Raw genomic sequence first — 20,553 nt, 5'->3', positions numbered from 1 at the left:
AGGCTAAAATAATAACTTCGTTTCTGATAAAAAAAATCAGGACCATAAACTGGATTCATATATATTACTGGCAGCTGGGTTTCATTTACTGAAAGATGCGATATTAACTATCGCGATACCATATTAAATAAAAATAAAAATGCGGGTCATTACATACTACCCCTCTTAACAAAAATTTCGTCCCGAAATTTGCATATCTCTGCTAAAATAGTTCTGGGTATTTTTCCTTCATCTTGTCTTCAAATTTCCACGTAGCTTCTCTTATTTGCGGTGTCTCCATAAGATTTTCACTGATGTGATTTAGGCTGATTTCGCAAGTGTCCACGTATTGCTGGCAAGAGGGTGCGGGTGTTCCCAATTGCTGAACCTCGTTGTCTGTTGGGGCATTGCGTGGAGTAGTGACCTTTTTGGCCACAATTGTAACAATCTTTAGTTCCAGCCCGACAGATACCCCTATGCATCTTACCGCAATTTGGGCAAGGTGAAATTCCTTTCTGACTTTGGCTACCCCTAGTTGACTCGAGGTTAGTCTGTGCCTCGTGCCTTGGTTGAATAAACTGTTCGGCCCTTTCATATTCTTGCCATACTTGCTTATTAATCGGATTGATATTGTCTTCATTGTTGTCCCACTTGCGCTTCCCTTTGAGAGTATGTGAGGCTCCTGGTAAGTCGTTTGGCGTTGAGATCAATGGTGGGGCTGACTTGTCTGACGGCATTGCAGCTTCAATGTCAAGTGCCCTGTTCAGAGACTCCGTGTATGAGAGTCCTCCGTGGCTTGCTAGAGCCATCTTTATTTCGTACCGCAGTCCGGCACAAAATTTATCTGCCATCTTCTCCTCTGTGTCCACTTGTTGTGGAGCAAACCTCGACAGGTTGCAGAATTCCTTATCGTATTCAACCACAGATTTCTTTCCTTGCTTTAACTCGTAGAACTCAGCTTCTTTCTTCTTCCTATAGCTTTTCGGAATATATTTATCATATAATCCTGTCTTAAAATCTTCCCAAGTATAACTTGCCCATTGTTCTAGTGTCAGAATTTTTCGTCGTGCTTCCCACCAGAAGTCAGCCGATCCTGTTAGTTGGAAAGAGACGCAAGATAGGCGCTCCTCATCAGTACAACGCAGAAAGTTGAAAATGCGTTCCATTGCACGCACCTAAATCTCAGCTTCAGCCGGTTCACTCGTTCCGTCAAACGTAGGTGGATTTTGCCTTAAAAAGAGTTCTTCGACTCTCCTAGTTGGGGGCGGAGGGGATGGGTTATGTCCTCGAGTATCTTGTGGTTCTTCGGGTACAGCGTTACGATTTCTGCGATTGTTATTGTTTCTCACAGGGCGTCCTCTCTTAGGCGGCATTCTGGTAGCAAAAATGTGCCAATTAGTACACTCTAGCATAATCTAATACAAGCCTCATAAGAATTCTTGTAAATGTCAACTTAATATAACTTGTAAACAAGTCATGACTCCAATGACATCATTGATCATTGATGTAGTAAGCTTTAAGGGTCCTTAGCATCTCAAATCTATGAGTCATAACAATCCTTAAGCATATATTATCACATCATCTAAACTGGATACTTAAGCATAAGTCATGGAGATTTATAGTGGCTATAATATCATCAGCTTAAGAAATTTTTTTTTTCTATACGTATCACTTATCTTGCTTCCTTCACTATAGCCACCAAAAGATACAATCTAATTTTTTTCTATGTTTGCTTCTATGTTCTGTCGTAGTGGTGATCTCATATCTTAATAGCTCTATGTTCATAGGGATTCATTCCATAGGCATACTTAATCGCGCTTGCGTAAATCATTTCATTCAATAACAACATAACATAGTTATTAACAGTTACTCACTTTGCTATTACGATAATTTTCACTTTTTGTAAACATTAACTCAAAACTTGGAAGAGCATACCATTCTGCTTCGTTGAGTGTGATACGATGAAGTGCTGAGCTTTGTCGATTGAACTCTAGACACTTTAGTGATCCATTCTAAGTTTGGCTTAAATAAACTCTTAGGCTCAGAGCAAACGATCTGCTCTGATACCACTCTGTCACGACCGGCCTTAATTAAGGATAATTAATCCGGGAAAACCATGACTGGGGAAGGGAAATTACGAAGCGGGTTTAGAAAGGGGTGCATAAAAGAATACTCAAAGAGCTTGGATACGCGTGAAATATTCCTTAAAAAGGAAAAAGGCATAGTTCGCATAAAAAGGGTACTCAAAGAACTTGTATACGCGTTATATTCCTTAAAAGGAAAAAGGCATCGTTAGGGCTTGGCTAAAACATTATCAGAGTTTGCAACGGAAGGCGTAACTGAAATAATCAGTGTTTACAGCGGAAAGCATAACTGAGATACATGTATGAAGACATGTATCCTTTCTGAGCCTACTTTAAGTTCGACAAAAACTCCACTCAGCAACAACACTTCATCGCCCATCACAGCTCAACCTGCACAAACATAAACATACGAAGGGCTGAGTACAAGAGTACTCAGTGGGCAGTGCCAAGCATATAACATAATATCAACAACAAAACACAACTTCGCATAAGAGGCATAAGTTTCTTTCAAATCCTATGCTCATTAAACATTTCCATATAAACAGCATGAGCGCATTCTTCATCATTAACAATCATAAACACGCATCGTGTCGTGGAGAAGGCCTTCCCCAACGAACACGGGCATCGCACCGTGAGAGGGGGCCTCCCTCAGCGGTCACGGCATCGTTCTATTGAGGGAGGCCTCCCCCAATAGACGCTGTAACACTGGCATACTGGCATACTGGCATCGCGCCGCGAGAGAGGCCTCTCTCAGCGGACACGGGCATCGCGCCGTGAGGAAGGCCCTCCTCAGCGGACACGGCATCGTACTGTTGAGGGAGGCCTCCCCCAACAGACGCAAGCATCAAACATAAGCATAAACTTATCAGCGTAAAGCATTCAAGCGTAATCAAGCGTAAATCATTTAGCGTAAAGCATAATAAAGCATACCACACTTGAAGATCCAATTTGCATTTTAAAGCATAACACATGCATAGCATTTTATTTACGCGTAAGAAATTGCCCACCTGATAGCAAAGTTTTGCTAAGGTACTGTGACTCCTTGAATAGTTCTTACTCTCGTGCTTGACCTTAATCACGAGAATATAAAATAAGACATTGCCTCGAGGAAAATTCTTAATTAATGGGAAAGCGTAATTGTAACTATGCATGAATCTTGTATGCATGAACTAATCTTCTGAGCGATAGTCGGAAATTCTACTATTAATCCTCGTTAATAGATTTAGCTAATTCTCGTCTAGCGTGTTCGAATAAAGTTGTGATCCTTCTTTTCCCATCGGAAAATTCTCATTGTAAAATAAATCCCGCCTTGTATTTGATCAAAATAAAAGAACTAACTCGGCTTCAATCGAGGTGTGACCTTGTAGAAATTATCGGGCTTTTCGATAGAAATATCATTACTAATGTAGCCTCAAATAATTAATAGGCTCAAAAGAGAGTAGCCAATTAATTAAATAAAACAGTGGCTAATGAAATAAACAGTAATGGCTTGCTTTAAATTCTGAAGTCCAAAAACAATATTTAATAAACTAGGCGGCTCATTTACTGAATACGAATCGGCTCACCCACTGATAAATAATTGGGCTCCATCAAAATTTGATACTGCTAGGCTTAGCCAAAGGAGTAACTTCAGCTCAAGCTTTAAAAGAATTAAAGCCCAACTTAAAAAGTCTTCGACCCAAAATAATTAAAATAGGGGTCCAAATAATAATTAATGTGGATTGAAAAGAATTAATCTTAGCCCAAAAAGGCAATTTAATCGGCCAAAATGATGAATTAAATTGGCCCAACGAAATATAAATGGGACTAGAATAATAGCCCATCATAAAATATGCATCAGCCCAACTCCTTAATTAAATCGAGCCCAATAGGATTAATAAGAAGGGCCAATTAAATAAAAGACTGGCCCAGTTCGAATTTAAATGAAAGCCCAATCTTTTATTAAAAATCGGCCCAAGACTCGGCCCAACATAAAGAAATAACACGGCCCAGATGATTTAATTCGGCCCAGTTCGAAATTATTATATGGAAGCCCAAAACCATTAAAACAATTCTCAGCCCAAAATTTTAAAAAGGAATAAGCCCAAATTCTTTAAACAATTAGAGCCCATCAGCAAAATAAAGAATAAGGCCCAAGCTTAAAAGAATTCGGCCCAAAAGAAAAGAATTGCAGCCCAAACTCTCTCTCTTTAGACTCTCGGTCCTTCTCTCTCTCCCATCTCTCCTTTACCTCAATCACAGCCGACACTCCCCTCTCTCAAACCAGCCGCACGCCTCTTCTCCCTCTCACTCTCGACTCGCCTTCACACGAGGCGTCCGCCGCCGAGACTCCAGCCGTCATCTGCTTCGGTTGGCTTCGACCGGCGACGTCATCTCTCTTCCTCAATCTGCACGCAGAGTTCAAAATCAAGCCCTAACTTCTCCTGGTAAATCGCAGCTGCCGCACCTCCGTATGGAATCCGGCGAGCGGTCGGCGCCGGTCGTGGCCGTCTCTCTCTCCCCTTCTGAAATCCGACGGCTGCTGTCTTCTGGAGCCATCGCCGACTAGAGTTGCTGCTGCTCGGGCTCGGTACCGGTCGAACAGAGCGGTTGCGTCTCGTTCGTGGCTGCGTCGGCTGTTCTTCTCAACCCAATGAAGGGGCAGCAGAAGCCCTAATTTCCTCTCCGATTTTGAACCGCCTCTCCCTCTCTCCCCGCTCAGCGCCGCGGCGTTTTGTAAATCCGGCGATAGCAGCCCCAGCCACCACCGCTCCTTCCGTCGTTGGGCCCTAGTTCTCAGAAAAAGGGAAAAACGCAACTGTCGAGCGACCGCTGCTGCTGCGCACGAGTCTCAGCTCGTCGCCGGGCAGCTGCTGTTCGGGGCTCTGATGAGGTTGGACGAGTTCGCCCTGTCCCGACCGTCGTCGTCGTCCCCGTCCCCGTCGGGCAGTCAGCCCTTCTACAGCTAAGTTCAATACTTAAGTCTATGTGGAGTCTTGGTTTTTGCTACTGATTTATGAGAGTTTTCTCATTGCCTTTATCTTAAGTGAAGAAAATATATACTGATTTCTGTATTATGCAAGAGATAAAACTAAGTTCGTGGTTTACTAATGTATCAAGAATTTTCCTTGCTTGCCTCGTGTGATAAGAAAATATAGCATAAACTGATTTCGATTGCTAAGTCCCTGTGTGCATATATATACACACCTGTATACTATGTATTTCCTTTTTAAACATATGCTTGATGATATGATGTATGAACTGGAGCTGAGCTAAGTATATACCTGCTATGCTTGGTGTTGGTGGCTGTTTGTTGCTATTGAATTCAATGAGGAGATAGCTGAAATTTTCAGATGCTTATTGACATATGCAGAGGAATCAAGAATGGACTGGTGGAAAAACTTAAACCAAACCTTACCTGTTCGAAGTTTGGCAGCAGTAATTGAATTCTCCTCCCTTTGGTGGTTGAAGGAACTAGTAGTCTTAAAGAATTGAAGATGGTGGGGAGCAAAGAGTGGTGGGAAGTTTGGTGGAGTGGATGGTGCTGTCGTAGGGTGGCTTAAAAAAAAACTCTCTAGGTGGTAAAATTGCTGTAAAGCTATTCTGCACACACCTAGTACACGTTTGGTTTGCCTTCTTGATGAAGTAGGTATGAAATAGGGATGTAGGGAATAATAAGTTGTAAAGTTGTGATGTAATTATTATAAAATCCTCATTCTGTATTTGTAATACTAATTTCGGGTTCCCATATAACGAAGCTTCGTTATAACTCTCTACGAATTACATATTATATAACTCGTTTTATAAGTCGAAAATTAATCACGACTTCAAGTAAATAATAGAAATAATATTTCTATTGCACTTAATAAATAACATGACTTTGCTAAGTCAGTTATAATCTGAAATAATAATTATTGATTGCTCAATAATCCTCATCGCGTTTTTCTCATACGTTATAAAAGTATAAGGCTAAAATAATAACTTCGTTTCTGATAAAAAAAATCAGGACCATAAACTGGATTCATATATATTACTGGCAGCTGGGTTTCATTTACTGAAAGATGCGATATTAACTATCGCGATACCATATTAAATAAAAATAAAAATGCGGGTCATTACAAGTTATCAGTTAAATCAAAGACCGTAACTGATACACGTAAGGTTTCAGTCGAGTTTGATAAACAGAGAGATGTTATGAATCTTACTGACTATCAGAAGATAGATCAGTTAGGCTAATAACACATGCAGCGAAAAACTTTTGTTTCGAAATAGCCTGTAATTTTAATCACGTTGTCAGGAGTTAAGTTTCTCTTTCCAATTAATCAGTTATCAGTGTAGGAAAGCGAAAGCACAAATAAGAAGGTAAATACTGAAAGCTGTAAATAACAAAGAGATTTTTACGTGGTTCGGAAAATACTTCATACATCCACGGTCGGTTGATCAGACCAACAACTTCACTGGGCATGTGCTTACGGGTGCACAGCAAACCGATGCGTGTGCTTATGGGTGCACAGCAAATCGGAACGTGTGCTTGCGGGTGCACAACAAACTGAAACAACTTTTGTTTAGAATCGATATTTCATACTTGATTGCTTGTCCATAGACTATATATAGATGAATTAATTGCTATTGATACTTGCTATGAATTGTCAAATACTACTTTCTAGGTTTGGTATATATCATGTTTACCATTGAATAAAGAGTGAATTAATTACTATTGCTACTTGCTATGTGTCTGCAGGTACGATTCCGACGAAAAATGGGTTCAAGACGAAATAATAAAAATGGATCTTCTATCAACCATCATAAAAACATAATATATATAACACATTAAAAAAAGTCACAATATAACATTTCTGTAAAATATATATATAGGAGGAGGGCTACGTTATAAACACTTCTTATCATAAAAATATGAACTAGATAAAATATATGAATTCTATGTACGTAGAACACGTAGGAATTCTATGTGTAAAGTATGAATTACAAAAAATAAATTTTTTGCTACCTATGAGATTTGAACCCAGGACCATGAATTCATTCAACAAGGTCATTTGATCTTGATGATCTAAGGGCAATTTTTTTTTCCTATTTTATACTCCCTCCCATTTTTTTCAAATGTCGTTTCAGCAATCTCCATGAATTTGGTTTTATATGTCGTTTGAAGGTGATTAATCAAACTTAACCTCATTTATTTTCATTAATAGCTTTCGGTTCCTTTTCTTTTACATAGTATTTGAAAAGTCCTCCTTTATTTTCATTAGTGTAAAAGTTATCATTAAATGAGGTTATAATGGGTATAAAATTAATTTATTAAAATTAGTGTAAAACACTATAACGACATTTATAAAAAAATGGGAGGGAGTATTCTAAAATGTGTTTTTATTTTAGACATCCGTATACATATATATATATATATACATACATATATTGTCACAGCCCGCCCTAACTAGGGATAGTTAGGCCGAGTGATCCACGACTAGGGATGGGGTTAAAGAAGAAGGGGAAGAAAAGGGGCGTCATTTATAGCCGTAAAACTTACTCATCTTAATAAAACTCGTCATTTTTATTCATTAATACTCAATTGAAAACAGTCTATGAAAGACTGCATAAAAGTTAATTAATATCATTAATCAAGTTATACATCATATGCAACCATTCTCTTAAGACTCAAAGTATGACATAACATACTATAACATCAACAACATCTTGCAGCGGAAAGTAGCTAGACATATGTATGAAGACATATTCTAGACAGGTTAACTATTTATTAACAACCCTGGAGACTCCGCTCATTGCAGCACCATCATCACATCAGCTCAACCTGCACATTTAGAAAACATATGCAGGGCTGAGTACAAAAGCACTCAGTGGGCACGTATGCCTAGGTATAAAAATACATGCTTCAAAACTGTAAATTGTCATGCCATCATAATCAGTACAGCAAGGGAGTTTTTCGCTAAAAATGCCCAAGCTTACTAAGTTCATTTGTGATTCTTAAAGTTCGTCTGATCAGACTAAGTTCTTTGTAATCTATCATATCTGAAACTGTGTGCCGGAGAGGTGGCCACCTCTCACGGTCACTTGACCGGCCAACCCGCTAGATGACTCACGGTCACTGGTGTACACTAGCCCTGGCAGGATAGCTATCAACTGCTCAAGACCCGAATTCGATTGCATCATTGGCAAAGCCAAAGCAGATAGATATCATACTAAAATTTAAACATTTTATGGCAAGACAATACTTGAAATAACTTTAACTCAAAGATTTTGTCATGAAATAACTTGCTTGAACGTAACATTTAAACTCATTTGATATATATATGAAACTGAAATTAACAGTTAGATCATCTCATGCATTCATTCGTATAAGAGGCCTACGACACGCAGGGGATCTCTATATACGTATAGTAAAAGTAATGCCCACCTCGTTGTGTCTCTGTATCAATGAGTAACGTCACTCTCTCCCTCAAGTCGTTACTTCCCAAAAGGACCTTCATCGTTATGAAGAATTGGTGAGAAGTTATAAAAGAAACCTCGATTAATAATCTAATCTCTTTTATGAAACATTAGTATCTCTAATGTTCATCTCTCTTGATTGTTAATCAATAAAACAATTATTATCTCTCGTCATTACTCATTAATTATAACATCCTTATGTTATAATTAGCAGCGCTTCAATTAAAAGAAATATTTAACACATCGAAAAGTCCACTTTCTTAGCAGATCTATTCGCTCTCATCTCGTCTAATTAACCAATTAGAAAGTTAAACTTTCCATTAGGCATGTATTTGAGTCACGGGTCAACAAGAATCGACTATGCTCAAATTCTAATTTCACTAAAAATTTCGGCATGACCTATTCATATATAATGTCAGCCACGAGATTTCAACGCGTGAATCTCACTACGTGAACTCGTCTCTCGACTCAAAACTTAACATCTTGACATCTTTTCAACGCAACCCAAACAATTCAAAATCATCAAAACTCTTTATCAGTAAACTATCATTTATACTCGACACCAATTGTTCGAGTGTCAGATACCAACATTTATGTGCGTTAATCATAACTCTCACAACTCACACCATTTAGTCATATCGTATCATCCATCAAAACAAATATAATCAAGTTATTTTCTAGAAAGTTTTGCTGTTTTTGTGTCATCTTTAAAAATTCATAACAACCAACTCAATCATCATAAACTCTCATACCAATTGATCTCAAAAACTCCATGAAGTGTAGTTCACTCTAAAAATGGTAGTTAACCAAAAAGGTTAAAGGTTTTTGGAGATATTGCTCTTTTAGTGCAGGCTGTCAAAGATTGACAGTTTCTGCCAATTTTGTTTAGGCCATTAGAAACCAAGGCAAACCTTAATAAAATTCCATCAAATTTAATCATCCAAAACTAAAGGTATCCTTGAAGATTTGGTTAAAATTTCACAAGAGAAAACGTTCATATGATCTGCCAAATAAACAATGAAACTCATACACTTTTACTGTTGGACAAATATGACAGCAGAACATGGCATTTTTGAAATAATAAACTGCTCTGTTTCAGAGGTCATAAAAATCGAAATCTTATGTTTTTAGAAAAGTATTGAAGTCTAGTTTCGTTTAAAAAAAACGGTGATGCAAAATCCTTCATGGATTAATAGATATAAACGTTTTTGTGAAGTCTACCAATAGTTGACAGATTCTGTCAAGGATTTTTCAAAATATCTTTAAAATAGCAAACATCATCCAAAAGACATGAAATTTTGCAGCAACGAAATACACATATCATAGATAAACATACTAAAATTTCAGAGCCATCGAGCAATGAAAACTCATCGAAACATAAGCTTGAAACTGCTGTAAAATGTTGACAGAATTCCAGTTTTAATTTCGTTCAACAATTATCATCCATAAATTGTAAATCAATTAGCATGCTCATGTGATATCGTAGAACACATATACGCAATAATATTCATTATGCAACGTCTCAAACTTCACGAATTTAAATAATCATACTCTAAAAATTTATACAATTTTCGTGCTTGGAAAAATACGAATTTAATATATATCGATTCTAGCATACCCCTAAGCACAAATATCAAGTCAAAACGATCAAACAAAAATCGAAAGACAAGCTAATATGTGAAAAACGGGGCTGCCCTCATGGGTTTCATAGCTACGGTTCGTTCCGTTCTTACTCCCTTCATTAAACATGCTCAACATCTACCCAAGAACAACATACTAAAATTTCACGACGATCCGACGTCGTTTCAAAATAAAGTCGAGAATCGACGTTTTTCGACGTCGACGAAAATCGAAAAGAAAACCATCAAAACGTAGGTAGAGATCTTACCTACTTAGATACGTGATCGAAAAGATGATCGTCGCTCGTCTCGGTGCTCAAATCGGAGGTCAAAAGCTTGAACACCAAAGAAATGGTGTTAACGTGAAGTGTGTGTGTTTCTAATGTGTTTTAGTGTGTGTGCAGCACAAATTAGTGTGTGTGTTGTGTGTGCAGCGTGAGTTAGGTGAGATAGAGGGATAGTGGGCAGTTGGGGGGGTGGTTAGGGGTAGGGTAGGTTAGATATTTAGGATATTAACCCGTTAGTCGTTAAATATCTTGTTTCGTCTCGTTTTAACGATTAACTACCCATACTCTTCGTTACTCGCCCTCTCAACCTCTACTCACTTTCATTGCACTCGTAATTCTATATAAATATAGAAAACACAAGCTCGTTCTCGAAATTCTGATAAACGAGCTCGGTTCGTTTATCGAGAAAATCTAATTCACTATTCACTCGTCGTCCAAAAATAAAAACTTTCATTATTGGACTCGTATCGAAAAACTAAGAATATTTTTCGACGACGTGCACGTAAGATTTTGAAAGTCGACAAAAAGACGAAATAGCAGTATTTTACTATTCATCGTCAAAAAGTCAAAATTTTCAAAAACGTCTTAACGGACTCAGATCTCACTTCCGAGTTCACCGTTCTCATTCAAATAATTATCTCGAATTATTCGAATACTCAAACTCAAATACGAATATAAAATCTCACATCATTCTTACATCATCGAAAGAACATCTCAACATCTTTAAAAAAAAAAAACTTCATATAACTCCTCATCTCTTTACAAAGTAATCAAACAAGGGATCTATACCCTAATTACTCAAACTTAAGCAATTAAACACGTCATCAAAAGCACGGGTATTACATACCTTCCCCCTTAAAATAAATTTCGTCCCGAAATTTGTACCTCTTGTAAATGTTTCGGGTACTTCTCTAACATCTTATCCTCAAGCTCTCTTTCCACTTCTTTCTAAGTATCATATCTCCATTGGACCTTATCCAATGCAATCGACTTATTACTCGATTGCCGAATTTTATGATTTAGCATCATCTGAGGTCTCTCTTCATAACTCAAGTCTGGTTCTAAGATCATTTCTTCTTAGTAAACCACATGGTTTGGGTCGGAAATATGTATCCTCTCAATTGTGACACGTGAAACACGTTATGCACATTTCCAAAGCTAGGTGTTAAAGCCAACCTATACGCTATTGGACCTATCTTTTGCAATATCTCGTAAGGACTTATAACTCTGGGTCTAAGCTGTCCTTTAACTCCAAATCTATTCATCCCCTTTGAGGGTGAAACCTTCAAGAAAACTTTGTCTCTTATCTCGAAACTTTGTCTCACATCTTATAGGTAAACTCAATTAGTGGCAACACATTCTCCCGATTTACTCCTCTATCAAGGATAATAGTTCCTATAATATCTTCTATCGCCTGCTATGCTAAAATTCATCCTTGTACCCAACTCTTTCTGTAACTCATCCAAAAACGTGATGTAAATTTTTTTTTTTTTTCTGAGGTGATCTACACCGGTACTCAATGCAATCTTATAATCTCACGAACGTACAATTGTGATAACTTATCTGGTCCATACGCGATTAGGATCGGTATGAAATGTGCAGATTTTGTTAGTCGATCTACAATCACCCAAATTGCTGTATTTCCTCTTTGACTTTTGGGTAAAGCTGTCACAAAATCCATCGCTATGTGATCCCATTTCCACTCGGGAATCTCCAACGGTTTTAACTTCCCATAGGGTCGTTGGTGTAATGCTTTCACTTGCTGACAAGCTAAGCATCGCTCTACAAACGAAGCTATGTCTCATTTCATTCCGTCCCACAAAAATCTATTTTTTTACAACCTGATACATCTTTGTGCCTCCTGGGTGGGCGGTGTAAGGCGTGTTATGAGTCTCACTCATGATCGTATTTTTTTTTTTTTAACTCTTGAGATCTCCTGCTCTTACCCTTTCTCGTAACTTGTTCATTGTCTCATCTTTCCTTGTGCTTCAATCACCATTTTCCTCAAACTAGGCATCGTCGCAACAATACTTGCTATCGTCCCTGGTGGTTTTATCATCTCTATCCTCATCTTGTCAAAGTCCTTTATAAGCTCATCCTCTCTCGTGAGAATACATCCTAACTTTGACGAGACCTTTCGGCTCAATGCATCGGCTACTACATTGGTCTTGCCAGGGTGATAGTTAATGTCGCAGTTAACATCCTTTACTAATTCGAGCCATCTCATTTGCCTCATGTTAATATCCTTATGCTTGAAAAAGTATTTCAAAGTTTTGTGGTCCGTGAAAATCTCACATCTAACTCCGTAGAGATGATGTCTCCAATTTTTTTTTTTTTTTTTTTTTTGGGCATGCACAACGGCTGCAAGCTCTAAATCATGCATTGGATAATTTATCTCGTGGGATCTAAGTTGTCGTGATGCATAGACTATAACTCTTCCTTCTTGCATCAAAACACATCCTAGCCCATTCTTTGACGCATCTGTGTAGATGGTATACTCTTTATCCATTTCCGGGACTAGCAGCACTGGTGTTGTAGTCAATTTCCTTTAAGCTCTTAAAAACTCTCTTTACACTCCTCTTTCCAATTGTACTTAGCTTCTTTTCTCGGTCTTGCTATCATGGAAAATCCTTCAATAAACCTCTGATAGTATCCTGCTAAGCCTAAAAAGCTGCGAATCTCGTTAGGCGTAGTTGGTGATCTCCACTCATGTACAGCTTGTACCTTGGCGGGGTCAACTTTAATTCCTTCGGATGATACAATATGTCCTAGAAAAGTTACTTCGTTCAACCAAAACTCGCACTTGGTGAATTTGGCAAAAACTTCTCAACTCTTAGCGTTTCCAACATCGTTCTCAAATGTTTTGGCGCTCCTGCTCATTCTTCGAATAGATGGGAATATCATCTATGAAAACTAGGACAAATTTATCCAGTTATTGATGAAAACTCGATTCATGTGATCCATGAAAACTACTGGTGCTTTTGTCAAACCGAATGGCATAACTACGAACTCATAGTGCTCATACCTCATTTGAAAAGCTGTCTTAGGTGTATCCTTCTGTCAAAATTTGAACTGGTGGTAATATGATCTCAAGTCAACTTTCAAGAAAAACTCGCTCCTCGTAATTGATCAAACAAGTCATCTATCCTCGGCAAAGGATATTTGTTCTTGAGTGTCAATTTATTCAGATCTCGATAATCTATGCACATTCTCAACGTGTCATCCTTCTTTTTGACAAAAATGACTGGTGCTTCCCACGGGGATACACTAGGTCTAATAAAACCTAACTCGAGCAATTCTTGTAGCTGAATCTTCAGCTCTTGTAGCTCCTTAGGCGCCATTCTATAGGGTGCCTTCGACACTAGTGCTGATCCAGGTTCTAGGTCGATAGTGAACTCCAACTATCTTGTTGGTGGCAATCCTGGTAAGACCTCGGGAAATACATCTCTATATTCCCTTACCACTGCTACATCCTCAAAGTTTTTTTTACTTGATTCTCCTTCATCATTCAAGTAAACTAGGTAAGCTTGTGCTCCTTTCTTCTTTACCAATTTCGACGCCTGAAGTGCCGAAATGATTGGAATTCTCTTCTTTCTATCAATGTCGTGAAAACATGTCTGTTCCTTCCCAGGTGGTTGGAAAGTTATCTGTCTCTTCTTACAATCAATCAGGGCAAAGTTCTCTGCTAACCAGTCCATCCTTAGAATAATGTCTACGTTCCACATAGGCATTAAGTGCAAGGTTCTTGTTTTCATCTTTAGTGATCCTAACTCAAACTCTAATTTAGAAATCATGTGAGAAACTGTAGTAGCTCTTCCTACAGGAGTGATTACTCTCAACTTGGGACTAGCTCGTTTTGGTTCGAGTTTGAAGGTAACATGCTTCAAACACTTAAAGAATGCGAGGCTCCTGTATTAAACAGGATTCTAACTGATGCATCCAATAACTTGCCCAATACTACCTTAAAGTCCTGCCTTAAACCGGCACATAAAACTCAGACATCTCATCATCAGTATCCATCTTCTGATGAGCAAATCGTGATAGCTCACAGAATTCTCGGTTATACTCTACAACCGATTTCTTTCCTTGCATCAAACTTCGATAATCAGCCTCTCGCTGCTTACTGTACTCCTCTGTACATACTTCTCAAGAGTAGTCTTCAATTGTTCTCAAGTGTAGTTTGCCAGTTGCTCAGGTGTTAAAGTCCTCTGACGTGCCTCTCACTAGTCTTATACATCAAAAGAATCTACTAGGATAACTCAAAAGTTGTAAGGGTTCAACCCTAGAATGACATCAAAACAAATTGTTCAAGAGACTCAAATGAATGACCAGAGGGTAGAATGAAGTAACTACCAGGTCGAACAAAAATGACCTAGAGTAAGAACCCATCTGGCTTTTCAACCGAAAGTTGAAACACATGGGTTTATAAACCCAAAACACGTCTACTGAGATTTGGATCATGCGGACTGGCCAGGTCCAACATAATCACTCCCCAGTCACACGGGATATACTATCCCGAACTTGGAAATTCTGTGTCTTCTAAACCCTCAACATACTATACATAACAAAACTTAAGTTCACACCAGCAAGCTAAAAGCTTAAACTCAGGGTCCTATGTTCTAGACTCTTGTTTCGAAAGTTCAATATTTTTTTACTCTCCTCTCATGTTGCGGTGGTGGTGGCGGAGTATTATCCCGCCTATCCTTCACATCACACTCTTGATGACATCTTTGAGGCATTTTTGAAATCACAAAAGGAAAACTCAACTCGACCAACGCTCTAAGCATCCTCAAAACTCAAGTTCAATTTACTAACTCAACTTTAAGGAAAACCCTCACGGTCACCTTAACATTCATCTGTAAGGCAATAAGCACTCACGAAATGCTAACAAAAAGACCACTCTGGTCAACCTAATATATCCATCAGTAGAATGCCTCTTTTTAGAGGGCTTACATAAAGGGGTTATTTAAACCCTACAAAAACCATAGTATCTATTGTAATGTCCCTTCTAAATCGACACCATTAATAGTACTATGTCTCGGTCTGGACCTCCTACGGTAATTGCTACCAGTTAACTCATCTAGTTGCTACTTTAGCACACTAGGAACATCCATCTATTTAACATCAGTAGGGTACTAAATTCGCATGCTTATCTATCATCATGTCAAAATCTCAAGTACCAGTATCTCCTAAGTAAGTTATATACATCGCAATGTAATTGCAACTAATCAAAAACGAGGGTGTACCGCGCATACTCTCAAGATCATCCTTAGCTCTAGCCTACATCGACTTCTCTTCTCATCCTCATCAACTCTAGCCCTCCTCGGCTACTTCTCATCCTCATTATCGTTTATCATTTTATCATCTTTGGTAACTGATACTCAAGGATCGACTCGATATCTACTACACTCTTCTAGAGTCCCTGGTAGAAAACAAGCATCCGGTCAGTAGATCCGCATAGAAAATCTGGGTATCTGTAACAAATCCCATCTCCTGTGGGTCCAATGCTCAAGACGACATGTCCCATCATATTGAGTGGCTTTCTTCCTTGCTCAATCCTACCACTCGATTGGTAGCACGGGGACTAGGTGCACGATGCCATCCAGTCTAGTAACAACCATAAGGCTTTCATCCTTTCATAGTCTATGAACATGTGTTTGAAAATCTGCTAGGGTATCTCTGTACCACATACTGTACGCCTCGTCCTCGTATCCGATCTTTCCTGAGTTCGATCGCACAACAGTCCACTTTCGTGCAGTGCCAACAGTCCTGGCCAACCTATAAGGAGAACTTAAAGGTGACTCTAGGAACTAACTCTACTTGGCTCCAGCAACAGAAATAAACAAAACATAACTTAGCAAAACTTCTACTAAGTAGTACTGTTCTCTTAAAACTCAAGCTCAAAACATCTAAATTCTCATCTCGTCCCATCTTTACATAGTAGGTAACCTCTCTAAACAATGATATTAGATCCCTTAATCTAAATCATCGTGACTCAGTAAGACAACTCAACAATTCTCTCTCAAAGCCATCTCCAAAGACTATGGCTCATGATACCTCCTCAAGTACCATTAAGGTTGCGTGAGCAAAACTCGCGTCACAAATTAACTCAACATATCGTACAATATCTCATTGCTGCATGCTAATAACTCATCATTAATCATGTTATTATACTCAAGCTCATAACTCAAACTCATAACTCAAACCAACAAGTACTTAAAGCAATTGCTAATTCTCTCAAGCTTTAGCTCTAAGTTCTCATTTCATCCTTCTACTTAGTAAAAAAAATCTCTCTTAACAATGACATTAGATTCCTTCATCTAAATCATCGTGACTTATCACAACTGCTCAAACAATTCTCATCACAAAACATCTCAAATACATCACATCATAACTCATAATTATGCATCCTCAATCATATAACATCATATGATATAAACGCTCTCATGATTCATCATGTAACATCAACATATGCTCTTACAACATAATAACTCATTATTAATCATGTTGTCATCCTCAAACTCAAACTATGCACCTTTAAAGTGTAACATCATAACTCATCATATAACCTCAACATCATGCTCTTCAAAATTTAACGTCAAATAAACTTTGAAATTTTACATACCTCGTTGAGCCTGGTGTGATGGTGCGCTGAGCTCACGGTTGTTAATAACTATTAGTCTAGTGACTCATTCTAGACTAAACTCAAGACTTCTAATTCAGAGCTTTCCTTCGCTCTGATACCACTCTGTCACAGCCCGCCCTAACTAGGGATAGTTAGGCCGAGTGATCCACGACTAGGGATGGGGTTAAAGAAGAAGGGGAAGAAAAGGGGCGTCATTTATAGCCGTAAAACTTACTCATCTTAATAAAACTCGTCATTTTTATTCATTAATACTCAATTGAAAACAGTCTATGAAAGACTGCATAAAAGTTAATTAATATCATTAATCAAGTTATACATCATATGCAACCATTCTCTTAAGACTCAAAGTATGACATAACATACTATAACATCAACAACATCTTGCAGCGGAAAGTAGCTAGACATATGTATGAAGACATATTCTAGACAGGTTAACTATTTATTAACAACCCTGGAGACTCCGCTCATTGCAGCACCATCATCACATCAGCTCAACCTGCACATTTAGAAAACATATGCAGGGCTGAGTACAAAAGCACTCAGTGGGCACGTATGCCTAGGTATAAAAATACATGCTTCAAAACTGTAAATTGTCATGCCATCATAATCAGTACAGCAAGGGAGTTTTTCGCTAAAAATGCCCAAGCTTACTAAGTTCATTTGTGATTCTTAAAGTTCGTCTGATCAGACTAAGTTCTTTGTAATCTATCATATCTGAAACTGTGTGCCGGAGAGGTGGCCACCTCTCACGGTCACTTGACCGGCCAACCCGCTAGATGACTCACGGTCACTGGTGTACACTAGCCCTGGCAGGATAGCTATCAACTGCTCAAGACCCGAATTCGATTGCATCATTGGCAAAGCCAAAGCAGATAGATATCATACTAAAATTTAAACATTTTATGGCAAGACAATACTTGAAATAACTTTAACTCAAAGATTTTGTCATGAAATAACTTGCTTAACGTAACATTTAAACTCATTTGATATATATATGAAACTGAAATTAACAGTTAGATCATCTCATGCATTCATTCGTATAAGAGGCCTACGACACGCAGGGGATCTCTATATACGTATAGTAAAAGTAATGCCCACCTCGTTGTGTCTCTGTATCAATGAGTAACGTCACTCTCTCCCTCAAGTCGTTACTTCCCAAAAGGACCTTCATCGTTATGAAGAATTGGTGAGAAGTTATAAAAGAAACCTCGATTAATAATCTAATCTCTTTTATGAAACATTAGTATCTCTAATGTTCATCTCTCTTGATTGTTAATCAATAAAACAATTATTATCTCTCGTCATTACTCATTAATTATAACATCCTTATGTTATAATTAGCAGCGCTTCAATTAAAAGAAATATTTAACACATCGAAAAGTCCACTTTCTTAGCAGATCTATTCGCTCTCATCTCGTCTAATTAACCAATTAGAAAGTTAAACTTTTCATTAGGCATGTATTTGAGTCACGGGTCAACAAGAATCGACTATGCTCAAATTCTAATTTCACTAAAAATTTCGGCATGACCTATTCATATATAATGTCAGCCACGAGATTTCAACGCGTGAATCTCACTACGTGAACTCGTCTCTCGACTCAAAACTTAACATCTTGACATCTTTTCAACGCAACCCAAACAATTCAAAATCATCAAAACTCTTTATCAGTAAACTATCATTTATACTCGACACCAATTGTTCGAGTGTCAGATACCAACATTTATGTGCGTTAATCATAACTCTCACAACTCACACCATTTAGTCATATCGTATCATCCATCAAAACAAATATAATCAAGTTATTTTCTAGAAAGTTTTGCTGTTTTTGTGTCATCTTTAAAAATTCATAACAACCAACTCAATCATCATAAACTCTCATACCAATTGATCTCAAAAACTCCATGAAGTGTAGTTCACTCTAAAAATGGTAGTTAACCAAAAAGGTTAAAGGTTTTTGGAGATATTGCTCTTTTAGTGCAGGCTGTCAAAGATTGACAGTTTCTGCCAATTTTGTTTAGGCCATTAGAAACCAAGGCAAACCTTAATAAAATTCCATCAAATTTAATCATCCAAAACTAAAGGTATCCTTGAAGATTTGGTTAAAATTTCACAAGAGAAAACGTTCATATGATCTGCCAAATAAACAATGAAACTCATACACTTTTACTGTTGGACAAATATGACAGCAGAACAGGGCATTTTTGAAATAATAAACTGCTCTGTTTCAGAGGTCATAAAAATCGAAATCTTATGTTTTTAGAAAAGTATTGAAGTCTAGTTTCGTTTAAAAAAAACGGTGATGCAAAATCCTTCATGGATTAATAGATATAAACGTTTTTGTGAAGTCTACCAATAGTTGACAGATTCTGTCAAGGATTTTTCAAAATATCTTTAAAATAGCAAACATCATCCAAAAGACATGAAATTTTGCAGCAACGAAATACACATATCATAGATAAACATACTAAAATTTCAGAGCCATCGAGCAATGAAAACTCATCGAAACATAAGCTTGAAACTGCTGTAAAATGTTGACAGAATTCCAGTTTTAATTTCGTTCAACAATTATCATCCATAAATTGTAAATCAATTAGCATGCTCATGTGATATCGTAGAACACATATACGCAATAATATTCATTATGCAACGTCTCAAACTTCACGAATTTAAATAATCATACTCTAAAAATTTATACAATTTTCGTGCTTGGAAAAATACGAATTTAATATATATCGATTCTAGCATACCCCTAAGCACAAATATCAAGTCAAAACGATCAAACAAAAATCGAAAGACAAGCTAATATGTGAAAAACGGGGCTGCCCTCATGGGTTTCATAGCTACGGTTCGTTCCGTTCTTACTCCCTTCATTAAACATGCTCAACATCTACCCAAGAACAACATACTAAAATTTCACGACGATCCGACGTCGTTTCAAAATAAAGTCGAGAATCGACGTTTTTCGACGTCGACGAAAATCGAAAAGAAAACCATCAAAACGTAGGTAGAGATCTTACCTACTTAGATACGTGATCGAAAAGATGATCGGCGCTCGTCTCGGTGCTCAAATCGGAGGTCAAAAGCTTGAACACCAAAGAAATGGTGTTAACGTGAAGTGTGTGTGTTTCTAATGTGTTTTAGTGTGTGTGCAGCACAAATTAGTGTGTGTGTTGTGTGTGCAGCGTGAGTTAGGTGAGATAGAGGGATAGTGGGCAGTTGGGGGGGTGGTTAGGGGTAGGGTAGGTTAGATATTTAGGATATTAACCCGTTAGTCGTTAAATATCTCGTTTCGTCTCGTTTTAACGATTAACTACCCATACTCTTCGTTACTCGCCCTCTCAACCTCTACTCACTTTCATTGCACTCGTAATTCTATATAAATATAGAAAACACAAGCTCGTTCTCGAAATTCTGATAAACGAGCTCGGTTCATTTATCGAGAAAATCTAGTTCACTATTCACTCGTCGTCCAAAAATAAAAACTTTCATTATTGGACTC

The 20,553-nt window shown here is 37.9% G+C and overlaps 1 protein-coding gene and 2 long non-coding RNA genes across 3 annotated transcripts; all 3 read right to left on the bottom strand.

The window, feature by feature from the left end:
- Nucleotides 1–80: 80 nt before the first annotated feature.
- On the bottom strand, nucleotides 81–5,992 carry LOC131016509 (uncharacterized). The gene is made up of 2 exons (XM_057945218.1): nucleotides 3,071–5,992; nucleotides 81–2,453 (listed from the first exon to the last, which is right to left on the bottom strand). The coding sequence occupies exon 2, from the start codon at nucleotides 1,143–1,145 to the stop codon at nucleotides 288–290; it is 858 nt and encodes a 285-aa protein (XP_057801201.1). The 5' UTR covers nucleotides 1,146–2,453; nucleotides 3,071–5,992; the 3' UTR covers nucleotides 81–287.
- A 1,597-nt stretch (nucleotides 5,993–7,589) lies between these two features.
- Nucleotides 7,590–9,476, bottom strand: LOC131016508 (uncharacterized). Its single transcript, XR_009099040.1, has 2 exons — nucleotides 8,470–9,476; nucleotides 7,590–7,866 (listed from the first exon to the last, which is right to left on the bottom strand). It is a non-coding gene; the product is annotated as an uncharacterized LOC131016508 (long non-coding RNA).
- Nucleotides 9,477–17,272: 7,796 nt separating this feature from the next.
- LOC131016507 (uncharacterized) lies at nucleotides 17,273–20,450 on the bottom strand. The gene is made up of 3 exons (XR_009099039.1): nucleotides 20,072–20,450; nucleotides 18,152–18,218; nucleotides 17,273–17,549 (listed from the first exon to the last, which is right to left on the bottom strand). It is a non-coding gene; the product is annotated as an uncharacterized LOC131016507 (long non-coding RNA).
- Between the last annotated feature and the right edge of the window lie 103 nt (nucleotides 20,451–20,553).

This window comes from Salvia miltiorrhiza, chromosome 3, assembly GCF_028751815.1.
Source record: "Salvia miltiorrhiza cultivar Shanhuang (shh) chromosome 3, IMPLAD_Smil_shh, whole genome shotgun sequence".
NCBI lineage: Eukaryota > Viridiplantae > Streptophyta > Magnoliopsida > Lamiales > Lamiaceae > Salvia > Salvia miltiorrhiza.
The sequence above is the reverse complement of the archived record's forward strand: the minus strand, read 5'-3'. Positions and strand labels throughout refer to the sequence as shown.